Here is a 16,561-nt window from a genome sequence, read left to right as displayed (position 1 = left end):
GATCTAAATAAGTGGAAAAGCGAGCAGATCAAAAGAGCAAATTAAGTGAGCGGGTTAAGATAGCGATCTAATCTAAGTGTCTGGATTAAGGTTTACTTAATGTGGCAATTCAAGTAAGCGGACCAATACTGCAATTTAATTTATGTGAGCGGATCAAAATAGTAATGTTAATTAACAGACCAAATAGCGATCTTTTTTTCTATATGCGATGATATAGCTTCTTAGACATATTTTGATGTTTAAATTTTTTTCTTGCTAATTATATTGCTGGTATACTTATCTTCCAAAAAGTAGAAACTTGTTTAATTTATAACAGTGGGACGGACAACTTCGGAAAGGACATTTTCCGGCGTTGCACACCCCTTTCCATTCACAATATCGACCAAAGTTTAGTACCAAATGGTGGGGTTTTTTATTCTAAATAAATTTATGGGAAAAAAAATTGAAAAATTTTTAGATAGTTTTTTTTAGATATTTGAACTTAAAAGTTCCAACCCCATGGGATTTTAGCTTGGAAAAAATCCCCCACAGAAAACCCCATGCAAACCCCATGGGGTTTTGCAATGAACCCCATGGGGCAAGAAACCCCATGAAATTATTTATGGGGGAAAAAAACCACCATTCCCGAAAAAAATCAGATGGGTTTTTTATCCCCATATTTAATGCTAATGTTGGGTTTTCTCCCCCATATTTACTTAAGTAATGATAATGGGGTAAAAAAAAACCCACAAAATATTAATCTGAAGTGAAGTTATAGAATCTGCTTAATGTCTGATATAATTAAGGCCGATTGCATAGTTGATATACCTTACAAATATTTCCTAGGCAATTTTCAAATAAAGTTGAATTTACTCATCAAATGTATGATGGATCTCTTTGTGATAGAACAGGTTGCAAGTGATTTTAAGTTTTGGTTGTTTGAATAAATCTGTATAATATTTCCATATTAGTTAGTTTATGCTTAAAATTAGCATTTAAAAATCAAGGAAAATATATAGCAGCCCAGATGAAAACTAAACTAACCTAATGCCAACTGTTCATGTATTCTCACAAAGTCTACTTATTAATTAATTTCATAAGTTATCCTAAATTGATTGTGACTTTCACATTGCAATGGCAAGATGTGGTATTTATCAAGATTTGGTCAGCTAGGATGGTATTACATGTAGTCTGTAATGTTGCAATCAAAAATGTTGCTGGCAATATACTAAACTTTGGTCGATATTGTGAATGGAAAGGGGTGCGCAACGCCGGAAAAATGTCCATTCCGAAGTTGTCCGTCCCACTGTTTTATGTTTGGTTGGTAGATACTTTGTAACTACTGCTCTCTAATTTAAAAAAGCCAGCTGCAACTAGTTATTGACTCGTGATATTAAATAATTGGTCCAACTTGACAGTTTCGTCATCTAGAATTTTAAAACGGTTGAGAAATAGGTTGATCTAACATTCCAGTAGAAAAAATGTTTCAGGTGTTACTTGCAATGGGCCTGACTAGTAGAACACGATGTCTACTAAAAAACTTAACTTTATTTATTTTACAACGTTTATATTTAATATCTCTCGTTGATATGGGTGTTAGTGTGAGGGGATCATTGGTGTGGGAAAAAGCCTGAGTACCCGGAGAGAACCAACGTGTCGAAGCGTTCGACCGTCATACCCTGTCACATACAACCACTGTCTATCACGGGGATCGAACTTGGGTCGCAGCGGTGAAAAGCGAGTTTAATGTCCACTACGCTACATCGGCACCATGTTTACTAGTATGTTTACTAGTATATGGAGATTTCGTAAACGAATATTGGGGTTACTAATAGAGTTGTTCTAAGATAAAATATTGATAAAATATTGTAAATGATGTACGGTGTATCATATTTACATGTACAGTTTATATCATTATGTCAACTTGATAAAAATCTGAAACGAGGTTATAATCAAGAGCGACAAATATTTCTTCGGTTCTCTGTAGTAGCACTGTGCTGATTTCCGGTTTCACATACACCATCCCATTTGATTCTAGGAAGGTCACGTGATACCTGAAGGGTATATAATCTAAGACAACCAGGATGACCAAAGCGTTTGTGTATGATGGCAAAAGAGTCGACATTGGAAGTCATGACAAAAATGAAGGTTTGTAATCTCTTCCTGTCTATAATTTTACGTGCCTGAAAAAGGCTTTCAATAATGTCGGCGTATACTTAGATATAATTACTGTATGCAGGGTTTTTTTCGTTCGTGTAATTTTCGCCCTTCTTCGCTTTCAAACAGTTTCGCCCCGTCTTAAATTCGCCCTTCTCCCCGTCTTAAATTCACCTAGACACATTTGTGTTTACTACAATTTGATTTGAGACATTGGAATTTCTCCAGTCTAAAATCCACCCGCTGACAACAATGGCGAAAGAGGCGAAAATAAAACGGGGCGAATATTTCCCTGTATACAGTATACAGATTGGCATCTTGATCGAGGCGATGGAATGCACTACATTACTGGAACGCCGCGTGCGCTTGTCTCTGAGCAGCACATACGCTAGTGCGTGTGCTACAGAGGATACAGGGGGATAACTATTGTGTGAAATTCTAATTAAAATCGGTGATTGAGGAAATTGTTTATTTCGTTCACTTTTTGATTAGCTCAGACAGCGCAGTCGAATCCCATATATCCCATATCGGACTCAGAAACCTTACAGAACGAAATCTCGGTACAAATGTACATTATTCAGGCATGGCTTTTAAATGTCTCGATAAAAGTGTAAAATTACAGATCAGTACGCTTCCTTAGAAATTAGCCAAGCACGGCGTATAAGTAATTGATTTGACGGAACCAAGCTAGCGGAGTCCATTGTAACATGGCGTCAGCAGTGAACGGTGTATTGTTGGTCTGTCTGTGTGTGGGACTGGTTTCATTCGTTGATTCCGAATGTCCAAGTAAGTTTTCTATTAAAAAGCATGATATAAGTTTACCCATATCGAGACGATGTTTAATCATATTGCATGTACATTGCTTTCTTAATGCAACTTTCGATTTAATTTGTCCCTTATTATTAGTGTATACCCGGAGAAATAGAGAAGGGGGCGGGGGTAAGAGAGAGATTTGATTGTTATTTAGGTGCCTTCTGCCCAATGTCTGTCAATCTAATTCCGCCTAATCCCTATTGAAACAATGATAAATCGTGTTCTCCAAAATTGTAATCGATGATATTGATTGCATCATATTTCAGGCAAGTTGCAAATTTGGAATTTTGAAAATAAGAACTTGAGGATTTTTCACAACCTCTACAGGTCAGTGTCATTAAAAAACAAAACTTTTTGTTGTTGTCTAGTTTCAGGACTTACGGCTACAAAGTAACTTGCGTTTCAAGGGTCTTTGGAAACGCGCACTGCTCATGCGCAAAGATGTTTCTTTCACTTGTCTGATGCAATGGCAATTATGGTACATGTATTACACATCTTAAATATACAAGTATCAGTCGAAAGATAACCATTCAATTTAAAAAGTATAAGTTAAAATAACATATAAGTTACATTAAGAATGACTTAATCTGCATATTTATCAAAACATTTTTAGTTTAATGAAAGATGGCATTTCAATCACAAACCCTCACATAAGCATAGGGGCGTATTGTTTAAATTGACAATGAACAAAAATAGTAAACACTTCAAGTTTGGAATGATATGATCTCTTTCAGATCGATAACAAAATGACATGAATTTTAATTGTTCAGTTTAAAGTATGTTCAATATAAAGTATTGCTAGCATGCGGAGTGTGGAGCTGTCGTAGTGCCAATATTAACTATTTAAGAATCTGGCAGTGTGGTCAGTGTGAGGAGATAAAACATTCGTACATGTACAGTAAAAAGATTCCGTTTAATACTGGAGATTATCAATAAAAGGTGAAACGGTTGCTAAGGGCTATTTCATTTCATTTTTGCGTGACTGCAAATGAAAATAATTATTGTATTTTTCAATCTGGCTACCCGTAAGAGAGAGAGAGAGAGAGAGAGAGAGAGAGAGAGAGAGAGAGAGAGAGAGAGAGAGAGAGAGAGAGAGAGTATACGTGGTATTCGTTCTCGTCTAAACACAAAGTTTATCCCGTGTCTGATCTCCGCTTCAAAAATTGAGATTATATGATATGTTTCATGCTCCCAAAGAATTAACGTTTTATAATTGTTATTATAACGTATCATCATAAAATTAAGTGAGTTAACATTACATTTCCATTTTGTTTTTTGTTTTTTGTTTTTTCATAGATATGTTTATTTTTTTTTGGGGGGGGGGGATTTAAAATAAAACATAGATACACTGTACATAAATATACAGTTTCGGGAATTATATACGACATAAAAAGCTATGAAGAATAAATATCAGGAATACAAGTCATATAAATGGTTGCTTGATTCGAGACATATTTCATCAATTCTAAGACGTCAAGCTTTCTTACAAGAATCAGATGTTGTAAGTAAAGACAGGTTTTTTTCACCATAATTTTAAGTTTCAATATTGACATATTCTTCTCTTTGAATCTACATTCCATTTTATTACTTGTAACAAACGAAAAATAGCAAATTATTTTATCTGTATTATTTATTATTAAAAACATGAAGTCAGAATTTTCCTCCACATAATTTCTACAATTTGCATTTGAAATTTTGGTCACCTGCAGGGGCATTTGTGACGTTTGGATACATGCCTCTAATTTTACATTGATGTTATCTTTGATATGCTTTTGATAGTCAAATACTGTAATTTTTTCAATTGAAAATGCTGAACTTTCATCCATATAGATATTCGTTAAGATGTCCAAAATCACAATAATTTAGTGTGACGTAAAGATACACGCTTATAATAAAACGCTAGTCCCGAATTTATATTTTAAAACATTACATATGCGTACGTTGTTGCACTCGTTATAACCACAGGTTCTTGAGGACAGGACCGACCCCCCACCCCCACCCCCAGCCCCACATCTACGTATAGAACCTTTCTTTTTTTTCATTACAATTATCTTTTTATTAAATATTTTTGATCAAATTTATACACTCGTAGCGTAAAATATTACCCCCAAACTTTTTTTTTAAATCGGACCCGCTTTATATATTATACGTACATGTATATGTATGAATATATGTACATGTATTATATGTTACAGTTTATATACAGAGAAAGTCTACTTTTATTTCAAAATATTTGTAATTTTTTTAATAAATTAGATTAAAAATTTGTCATAAAAGGAAAATTTAATTTAAAAAAGTGTGTGATTAAAGGATGGGGTGGGGGTGACGATCGTGTCCTCAAGCACTTGTGCTTACATAAATAACAATACATGTATGTTTATTTTAAAAGGAGCCAGCAGTTATGGTCTATGGGTGGAACATAAAAACGACGGCCGCTGTATTTTGAAGTGTTATGACGGATACGAACCCTCAGGCTGTCATGTACTACGATACTCACACAGCGAAGGGAAATATAACCATGATGTCCCCACTTGTCAAAGAAGTAAGGACAGTAAGCGAGTCACCCACACCCCCCTAAAAATATTTTTTTAATAACACACACGAAAAAACAGGAACAAGTGAAATACCCCCCAAAAGTCGAAAAAGCTAATCAATCGATATAAATAGATCTACATTATAATAATAATCTTTTACGTGTATATTCGAATTCATTTTAGGTATGTTCAACAAGATATAACAATACTTTGTATAGTATTTGTCATGAAAAATACCACATAAAATCATTATCATAATAGTTAATACTTATGACTTACTTGACGCATCTGCATTGTTTTATGTTGCATTTACAAATGTGCGTCTTTTATTTATTAATAATTTTTTTAAATGAAAAAAAAATCTAGAGTCTCTTGTGCTGGGGAAGACTGTAGCAGCAGTGGAGACTGGAGTAGCGGCTGTTCTAGCCGCCCCCGCTGTTTTAGCGGGAGCTGGGTTTTTAGCAGCAGGGGTAGCAGCTTGGCCTATAGCTGCTCCGCTACAGGTAACTATCATTATGACGTTTTGACTGCACATTGTATGAGTATTGTATGTGTCATTAAGGTTTAATTTTGATAATACCTATTGATATAAATTGAAGAGTAGAGATTTAGATAATATAAAATATTTTTCAACTTCATGGCATATATAATTTTTAAATTGTGTATTACTTGCACAGGGTGATACCCTGTCATTCAATCAAAAAGTAATGGAAATGTAACGAAATAGTTACTAATTGGCACAGTTCTTTCATGCAGTCTATCTCAAAATATTTATGCAGCATATTTGGACGATCTTTTTAAATACAAATTCACATACATGTGAAAGATGTGCCATAAAAAATATAGATGAAAGGGAAAATGTCAAAGATAAATTCATTCACACATTATCATTTTTCACTCGGAATAATTCAAATGAGGAAAATTTATTTCTTGCAGAGGTTTATGATGGGGAATATTGACACATTCTAGACATCACAAATTTAAGCCGTGTATTGAAACCTGATAATTAGAGGGGCGTTTCAAAAATGGAACCTGGAAATTTTTCATACTTTTAGATTAACACTGTTTAAACCTTAACGTATAAATATTGAGTTATGAATCAAAATGTGAATCGAGAATATCTTGGGAGACATTCTTAAACTCCACAAAACTTCTTAGTGTCTACTCAGTATAATGTATTTGAAATATGAAATAAGCATATTTATCTTTCTTGCCGTCAGGGTGATTGATTTCCACCTTAACTTTCAAATTCTTAAGAACGATGCATTGACCTTGACATCAGGTTGCGACTCGAGATGTTGACCATCGCTAAATATCACTAACACTTCCGGTTTGATTGAATTTTGCTCAGAGCTTTTGGATTGTTTTAAGTTTCCGATGAAAATGATATTACGCTTACGAGGTAGAACCATTTTATAAAAATACAGTTTCCTTCGGATTGCTTTATATTTAAACAATGTTGAGGTCAAAACAAACAACAGATTGAAAGTGAATAGGATCTGTTATGGAAACAATGCATACACCAATAATCCAACGGATCAGGCTGTGTTTGCATTAATTATTTCTAAACTGTCAACAAAGACTAAAATCAATTGCAAAATAATGACAATCAAATTAAACATGCGCGAAAAATACCAATTTTATGTTTTGACGTTTCGTCACGGGTAAATGATTTCTATCTGTTTTAATTATATTATCTTTGCTGATAAGTAGAAGACATATCGGTTACGAAATGTTGAAAAATTTCGTATTTTCAAAATCATTCTATTTATTAGGGTGATCACTTAGAAGTTCTGTTGAGTGTAGAGTGACCGGTGTAACGAGGAAAAATGACCCCCGTAGAATATTGACCCGAGGGTCAAATTTCTACGGAGAAAACTGACTCAGTATTCTATGACAAGTAGGGTCCTTTTTCTACAGCAGAAAACCATTACAGACCTGTAAATCTACGACCCCCAACACGTTGAAAACTGACTCCCATAGAGTTTTGACCTCACTTATAAACTACATAGAAATTAAAGAAATTAAAGGCGATACGTTTAGCATTCATATTTGGCGAGTGTCCAGGGGGGGGGGGGGGGGGGGTAGCAAAAGTATATGAAAAATTAAGTAGAACTAAGTATGCGCCTCCATCTTGCCTTTTTTATCCCTTTCGCTAAACCTTTTTAGGGTGCCCCTCCACCCCCGAGATATAAGCATTATGAAGTGCTCCCATGCGCTCACTGTTTGCATTATGTTCGTTTAGCTAAATAGGCCCCATTATTATACTTTCTTACTTTTTCTCTCTGTGCCCCGGAGGACGCATGAAGGCGTGCAACAAAAAACGCCACTTACGTCAGTCACTGACAAAAACCTGCGCCTCTCTCCAACTGTTCCACCCAAGTTCTTCTCTCTCTTTCTCCACTGTACGCCTCCAGGTGTTCCTTGGCCTTCCTCGCCTTCTTTTTCCTTCAGGAACCCAGGCCAACGCAGTTCTGATATTTGGGTTGTTGTTGCTGTTTGTTCATAAACTAGTAGTTGATGGTTTGATATCTTGTCTGGCCAGTGTATTATCAAAATTCTCCGAGGACATTTGTTTAATAACACACCCATCTTTATTTTCAGATCCTGTTTGCACCGAGTAGCTGGTTTCCAATACGACGGAGTGTTGGTGTGATGGGTACTGGGTTCTCAATTTGTGAAGAAGAGTAGCTGGTTTTGTTTGACAATAAAAGCTTAGTAATAAGCATTTTCATTAAATTCTTTACTCAGAGACTCGTGGCTTTTGGATTAGTTTATATGTTACTCTTCTTTTTTGGACATTTGACGTACTGAGAAATGTTCTATTGGAAATGATTAGAGGGTTCTTCATAGGCTTTCTACAGTGTACAGCCGACATCTATATATTAATTTTTTTTCAGATGCTTCTCCAATTAGGGGGAACATGATGGTGAGGTGTAAAATTTTATGTCATGGATATTTTTAATACGTCAATATTTAGATGTCTTCTGTACATATATTATTTTCGTGGCCACTGTCATGCCTTCAAAGGAGATAATTTGATATAGATTAACCACCTTTTCTGGCATTATCAACTTTTATGTTAATTTCAATTTTCTGAAATTAGAAAACTAATCTCATGAAATTTATTTTTGATTGTTATTCAATGATTTTAAAAATGGAAACAAATATAAAATGGTAATAGGATTTACCTTTTAACAAGCTGATATGATATGAAAAAAATAATAACATTAATATTTCAAATGAAGAGTTGCAGACTCTAAACTTTAAAAGAAGGTTACACATCAAAACTACACTGTGGATTTTCTTTGAAGATTTATACATCAAAGTTAACATGTGCTTTATAACATATTTAAAAAAATGAATACATAGCAACCATATTGGTATTCAATGGAGATGTATTTACTACATGTAAAATAGGAATCAAATCACCCCTAACCTAATTTCTGGAATTATGACTTCTTTGACACAATTTCTGTTCTCAAACATCAAAGAAGTAATACATTCTTTGGATTTATTTATCAGCATATCTATGATTATAATAATCATAAAGATTTTGCACATCTACATGACAAAAATTAAAAACGTTGAAATTCCACCAACTTATATGGAAGGAAGCGACTTAAGTGAGCGGTTTAAAATGGGGATCTAAGTGAGCGGATCAGGATAGAAATCAAAGTGAGTGGAGCGATCTAAATGAGTGGAAAAGCGAGCAGATCAAAAGAGCAATTTAAGTGGCCTGTTTAAGATAGCGATCTAATTTAAGTAACTGGATTAAGGTTAATTAATGTGGCGATTCAAGTAAGCGGACCAATACTGCAATTTAAGTGAGCGGATCAAAATAGTGATGTAAATGAACAGACCAGATACTTTGTGACTACTACTGTCTAATTTAAAATAGCCAACTGCAACTAGTTATTGACTCGTGATATTAAATAATTGGTCAAACTTGACAGTTTCATTATCTAGAATTTTCAAACAGTTGAGAAATATGTTGATCTAACATTCCAGTAGAAAAATGTGTCAGGTGTAACTGGCAATGGGCCTAACTAGTGGAACACGATGTTTACTAGTATATGGATGATATTTCGTAAACGAAAATTAAGGTTACTAATGGAGCGGTTCTAAAATAAAATATTGTAAACCATGTACGGCATATCATATATACATGTACAGTTTATATCATTATGTCAACTTGTTAAAAATCTGCAACGAGGTTATAATCAAAAGCGAACATATTTCTTCGGTTCTCTGTAGTAGCAGTGTGCTGATTTCCGGTTTCACATACACCATCTCATTTTATTCTAGGAAGGTCACGTGATACCTGAAGGGTATATAAGCTAAGGCAACCGGAATGATCAAAGAGTTTGTGTATGATGGCAAAAGAGTCGACATTGGAAGTCAGAACAAAAATTAAGGTTTGTAATCTCTTCTTGTCTGTGATTTTACGTGCCTTAAAAAGGCTTTCAATACTGTCGGTTTATAACTTATATATAATTACTGTATACCGTTTTTTTCGTCCCGTGTAATTTTCGCCCTTCTATACTTTCAAACAGTTTTGCCCCGTTTTAAATTCGCCCTTCGCCCTGTCTTAAATTCATCTAGACACATTTGTGTTTACTATAATTTGATTCGAGACATTGGATTTGCCCAGTCAGAAATCCGCCCACTGACAACGATAGCGAACGGGGCGAAAATGGGGCGAATATTTCCCTGTATACAGTATACAGATTGGCTTCTTGATCGTGGTCCACTACATTACTGGAACGCCGCGTGCGCCTGTCTCAGAGCAGCGCACACGCTTGTGCGTGTGCTACAGAGAAACGGGGGATAACTATTGTGCGTAATTCTAATTAAAATCGGTGATTGATGAAATTGTTTATTTAATTCACTTTTTGATTAGCTTAGACAGCGCAGCCGAATCCCATATCGGACTCAGAAACCTTACAGAACGAAATCTCGGTACATATGTAAATTATTCAGGCATGGCTTTTAAATGTCTTTTGTTATAGAACTTATCATGAACTATAGAGTAAAATGCATGCAACAACCGATCAAAGTGTAAATTTGCAGATCAGTACGCTTCCGTAGACACCAGTCAAGCACGACGTATAAGTAATTGATTTGACGGAACCAAGATAGCAGTGGCCATTGTAACATGGCGTCAGCAGTGAACGGTGTATTGTTGGTCTGTCTGTGTGTGGGACTGGTTTCATTCGTTGATTCCGAATGTCAAGTAAGTTTTCTATTAAAATGCATGATATAAGCTTACGCATATCAAGACGATGTTTAATCACATTGCATGTACAATGCTTTCTAAATTCCACTTTCGATTAAATTTGTCCCTTATTATTAGTGTATACCCGGAGAAATAGAGGGGGGGGGGTAATAGAGATATTTGATTGTTATTTAGGTGCCTTCTACCCAATGTCTGTCAATCTAATTCCTTCTAACCCCTATTGAAACAATGATAAATCGTGTTCTCCAAAATTGTAATCGATGATATTGATTGCATCATACGTCAGGAATGTTGCATATTTGGGTTTTTAAAAATAAGAACTTGAGGATTTTTCACAACTTCTGCAGGTCCGTGTCATAAAAAACAAAACTTTTTTTGTTGTCTAGTTCCAGGATCTACGTCTACAAAGTAATTTGTGTTTCAAGGGGCTTTGGAAACGCGCTCTGCACATGCGCAAAAATGTCTCCTTCATTTGTCTGATGCAATGGCAATTAAAATACATGTATCACATTACAGCAAATTTGACCTCTAAAGAGAAAATTTCATCATTTAAATTGTAATTCTTCAAAAACGATACTTAAAACAAAACCTTTAATTATATATACTTGTCACAAGCATATGGGCTTATTTTTTAAAACGACAATACACAAAGCACTTCAAGTTTGGAATGATATGATATCTTTCAGATCGATAGCAAAATGACATGAATTTTAATTGTTCAGTATAAAGTATGTTTAATAATAAGTATTGCTAGCATGCGAAGTAAGGAGCCGTCGTAGTGCCAATATTATCTATTTAAGAATCTGGCACTGTGTTTAGTGTGAGGAGATAATACAAATTCGTACATGTACAGTAAAAAGGTTCAGTTTAATAAATAAAGATTATCAATAAAAGTTTAAACGGTTGCTAAAGACTATTTCATTTCATTTTGCTAATGATTATTTCATTTCATTTTTGCGTGACTGCAAGTTTAAATATTTATTGTATTTTTCAATCTTGCTACACGTAATTAAAATTAAAATAGAGAGAGAGAGAGAGAGAGAGAGAGAGAGAGAGAGAGAGAGAGAGAGTAAATATACGTATTTGTTCTCGTCTAAAGATAAAGATTGCCCCGTGTCTGGTCTCTCCTCCAAAAATTGACCCATTAATTTTTTAAAAACATGGTATTGCACACCACAAGCATCAAACATTGCTACGATTTTATTAAGCAACCCAATTTTATATTATCAACCACTCTACACGTGGTTGAACATGAACGATAACTGTGTTCTGAATATCATCGTTTAATTTAAAAAAAACCCGATAGATGGTGAAATAAGACAAGATGTTGATGTTTTAACATAAATCAAAGTAGAATATGATATGAAAATCGACCAGTACTTACGTATTTTGAGAATATTATCCGAACACTTATACTTCCGCTCAAAATTTTACAGGAACTGAACAAATCTCGGTGAAGTCTCGTGAACTTTCATTCGAGCACCTCTGGATTTATTAGATACTTAGCAACGATAAAGAAAACATTCCGAACACATTCGCAGGGGTGATATAATAAAACGCTAGTCCTGAATTTATATTTAAAAACTTAACATATGCGTACGTTGTTGCACTCGTTGAAACCACAGGTGATTTAGGACAGGGCCGACCACCCCCAGCCCCACCCCTACGTATAAACCCCTGAATCTTTTCTCTTTTTTTATTAAAATTATCTTTTTATAACATATTTTTGATCAAATTTATACATTCGTAGCACAATATATTACCCCAAATCTTTTTTTTTTTTTTTAAATTGGACCCGCTTTATATATGATACATATACGTATGTATGAATATATGTAGTATTTGTTACAGTGTATATACAGAGAGAGAGTCTACTTAATTTTATTTCAAAATATTTGTTATTTTTTTAATAAATTAGATTCGAAATTTGTCATAAAAGGAAAATTTAATGAAAAAAAAGTGTGTGATTGAAGAAGGGAAGGGGGGGGGAGGTCGATCCCGTCCTCAAGCACTTGACATGTGCTTATATAAATAACAATACATGTATGTTTATTTTGAAAGGAGCCAGCAGTTATGGTTTCTGGGTGGAACATAACAACGACGGGCGCTGTATTTTGAAGTGTGATGACGGATACGAACCCTCAGGCTGTCATGTACTACGATACTCACACAACGAAAGGAAATGGAACCATGATGTCCCTACTTGTGAAAGAAGTAAGACATGAGTGAGTCAACCCCCCCCCCCCCCAAAAAAATATTATTTTAAATAACACTCACGAAAAAACAGAAACAAGTAAAATACCCCCCCCCCAAATGAAAAAAAAATCTAATCAATCGATATTAATAGATCTACATTATAATAAAAATTCTATTACGTGTATATTCATTTCAGATATCAGATCTACATTATAATAAAAATTCTATTACGTGTATATTCATTTCAAATATGTTCAACAAGATATAACAATTATACTTAGTCTTGTATTTGTCATGAAAAATACCACATAAAATTATTATTATTATAGTTAATACATATGACTAAGTGAATGCATTTGCATTGTTTTATGTTGCATTTACATATATATATATATTATATATTAATAATTTTTGAAATGAAACAAATCTAGAGTCTCTTGTGTCTGGGAAGACTGTAGTAGCAGTGGGAACTGGAGTAGCGGCGGTCCTAGCTGCCCCAGCTGTTTTAGCGGGGGTCGGGTTTACTGCCGCAGGAGTAGCAGCAGGGTCCATAGCTGCTATGCTACAGGTAACAATCATTATGTCGTTTTGACTGTATGATATTGTAAGTGTCATTAAGGTTTAATTTTGATAATCATTATTGATAAAAATTGAAGAGTAAGGATTTAGATAATATAAAATATTTTAAGTTTTAAAAAACTTCATGGCATATATAATTTTTAAATGGTGTATTACTTGCACAGGGTGATATCCTGTCATTCAATCAAAAAGTAAGTGAAATGTAACGAAATAGTTACTAATTGGCACAGTTCTGTCATGCAGTCTGTCTCAAAATGTTTATGCACCACATTGGTGCAACACAAATTATAGATGAAAGGGAAAATGTCAAAGATAATTTCATTCACACATTATCATTTTTCACTCGGAAAAATTCAAATGAAGGAAAACATTTCTTGTGGAGGTTTATGATGAGAGACTCTAGATCTATAGATGTTGACACATTCTCCGTTCGGAAGTCACTCGGAACATCTTGTATATAATGTTTAACGTTATCTGTAGCAATACAATACCCCCCTTTAAATGAACATCGTTTAAACTAATCGTATAAAAATGAAGTTATTAATCAAACTGGGTATCGAGAATATCTTGGGACAGAATATAATATTCTGTAGACTGGCACACATTAATGTTGGGATGAGATATTTGAATTTTGGTAACAGTATGGAAAATTGTTGTAACTAAAGTTCCAGTCCCAAATCCTACTGCTGTAGTATGATCTGTCTTATTGTATCTGAATTATTTTTTTTATTGTCAGACCCCGTTTACGGCGGCTGGTAGCTGGTTTGCTTTGTCACAGAGTGCTGGTGTGGTGGGGACTGCTCTCACCACTAAAGGCTTAGTAGGGACTGTAACAGGGGCGATAACCTATGCGACGTCCTCTAAGTTCTCCAATTGTGAAGCAGAATAGCTGGATTTTGCCGTGTTTGATGTGTAAGCTTAAGCGAATTCATGAAATCTTTATATAGAAACTAACAAATTAATTCCTTTTTTGTTTCATGCGTGTTCCTCTACTATTTTTGACACTTTGAGAAAAGATGTTATATGTAGTTGTGCAAGTATATAGTTCTTCTTTATGTTTTTTAAGGTGTACTAACACCATGCATTGTTAAAAAAAAAATCCTCCAAAGCAAAATGTCCGATACACTCTAAGATTTTTCACTGTTATGAAGGTCTGCCAGGCAGAGAGGAGTTTAACAAGAGTGCGTCCTTAGAAATTGGTAGGTGGAACAATACTCCACGTGAAGACCGCAAGTGCGGCTTATGTGAAGCCAATCAAATTGGCGATGAATTTCATTTTGTTTTAGAATGTAGTGCATTCTATATAATTCTTCTGCACCTCATGTAACATTATATGTTATAAGTGAAATAAATGAATTTCAACTTGAACTTAAAAAAAAACATGTGATCAAAATTAAAGTCTTTTATACAAAAGGAAAAATTTTAATAAGTCACTGTGGATTAATGCAGAATCTAAGTGAGCGCACCAAGAAAGCGATATCATTGAGCGAATTAAGGTAACGATCTAATTGAGTAAGCGGATAAAAATAGCAATCTAATTATCGGAATAAAGAGTCTGATTTATAATCATATTTTAAAAATGAAATGATATATTAAATATGTTTATAAAAATATTTAATTTATCTAATTGAGTAAGCGGATAAAAATAGCAATCTAAGTAATCGGAATAAAGAGTCTGATTTAAAATCATATTTTAAAAATGAAATGATATATCTAATATGTTTATAAAGATATTTAATTTATCAAACCTAAGTCATCAATATTATGCTTAACAAAATTAATGACAAAGCCTTCATATCGTGAAAAAACAAATACAAGTTTTCATTTCTTATTTCATTGTGAATGTATTTGTCTTCTGAATAAAATGAATTTGTTTTTGAGATACATGACATACCAAAAGATAATAATCTTGTACTACATGGTTATGATTGTCTTTCTCTAGCAGAAAATATGTCATTTTTTTTTACCAAGTTCATCAATTTCATAAACATAACTAACGTATCCTTTTATCACATTATGTTTGTTTACAAGCACAGGCAATAAGTCAGTTGAAATATGTTATACATTGATCTCCATTATCAATATATACAAATCATATCTCAATATACCAGACAAGAAGTAAATTTGCTGCATACTCAAAATAGAAAAATTCCGTTGCTAAGCCAATTGTTCTTTGTGTGTAAATTGTTGATATTGTCTTATGAGAAAAAAATTCTTATATAGAAACTGTTTATCAAGATAGCTGAGAATGCAATGGGTTCTTTTTTAATTTAAGCTGCACAAGGTTAAAACAATCATTTATTGTATATAAAAGTATTAATTTTTTTTTACTAAACCCTGAACATTTTTTTTTTCCAAAGTGTGTTAATATCGACGATATTGACGCACTTTGTAAAAAAAACATTTTTTTTTTCAAATTGCGTTGACTTGGTCCGAAAGTTAACGCACTTTCAAAAAATATTTTGTCAAAGTGCGTTGTAACACTGCCGCCAAAATATTGTATTTATTTACTACTGCATAAAAAAATGCACCGAAATGTTTGATAAAATCTTAGTTTTAAAATCTAAGTTGACTTCATATATAAAAATCAGAACATTCTATGCCATTGTATGTTTAAAGTGTAATATCCTTTTGCTATTAATATTTCTATATACATAATTTTATATCATTAAAAATACTTGATATTGGTTTTCATCAAAGTCATAACCAATAGAATGAAGTTGAAGTGATGAAGCACAGCTAGATTTTTCAAATATTAATTACCAATCATGGTAAAAAGAAAATTATTTCGAATTGACAGGATGCCAAACATATTGTAAGCTCCCCACGGATGGCCATCTAAAAATGGGGGCTACAAAATATATGTAGTTTTATTTCAGGATCAACACTTTTCCAAGTACCTGCAATACTTTGATTAAAGGACAAGGCTTGGTAAAATGACAATGACAATGCTTTATTAAGGTGGAATAACACACAGTAAGTAACACCAAAAGTAACACAGTAAATAACAACAAAAGCAACACATACGGATCACAAGCCCGACACCTATTAGTTGTAATCGATA

The 16,561-nt window shown here is 33.8% G+C and overlaps 1 protein-coding gene across 3 annotated transcripts; it reads left to right on the top strand.

The window, feature by feature from the left end:
• Positions 1-2,723: 2,723 nt before the first annotated feature.
• Positions 2,724-14,798, top strand: LOC109620516 (interferon alpha-inducible protein 27-like protein 2B). 3 transcript variants are annotated; one of them, XM_066073069.1, is made up of 4 exons: positions 2,724-2,922; positions 5,339-5,500; positions 5,850-5,986; positions 8,088-8,237. In XM_066073069.1, exons 1-4 carry the CDS (start codon positions 2,844-2,846, stop codon positions 8,172-8,174), a joined length of 465 nt encoding a protein of 154 aa, XP_065929141.1. In that variant the 5' UTR covers positions 2,724-2,843; the 3' UTR covers positions 8,175-8,237. The 3 variants fall into 3 exon arrangements, with proteins under 3 accessions (XP_065929141.1, XP_065929142.1, XP_034317222.2); XM_066073070.1 differs by having other exon boundaries at positions 2,732-2,922; positions 5,339-5,491; XM_034461331.2 differs by lacking the exons at positions 5,339-5,500; positions 5,850-5,986; positions 8,088-8,237 and adding exons at positions 12,784-12,936; positions 13,350-13,486; positions 14,234-14,798 and having other exon boundaries at positions 2,766-2,922.
• Positions 14,799-16,561: the final 1,763 nt, after the last annotated feature.

Source organism: Magallana gigas, chromosome 10, assembly GCF_963853765.1.
Source record: "Magallana gigas chromosome 10, xbMagGiga1.1, whole genome shotgun sequence".
NCBI lineage: Eukaryota > Metazoa > Mollusca > Bivalvia > Ostreida > Ostreidae > Magallana > Magallana gigas.
Note: the sequence above shows the minus strand (reverse complement) of the source record. Positions and strands in the feature narration are given on the sequence as shown.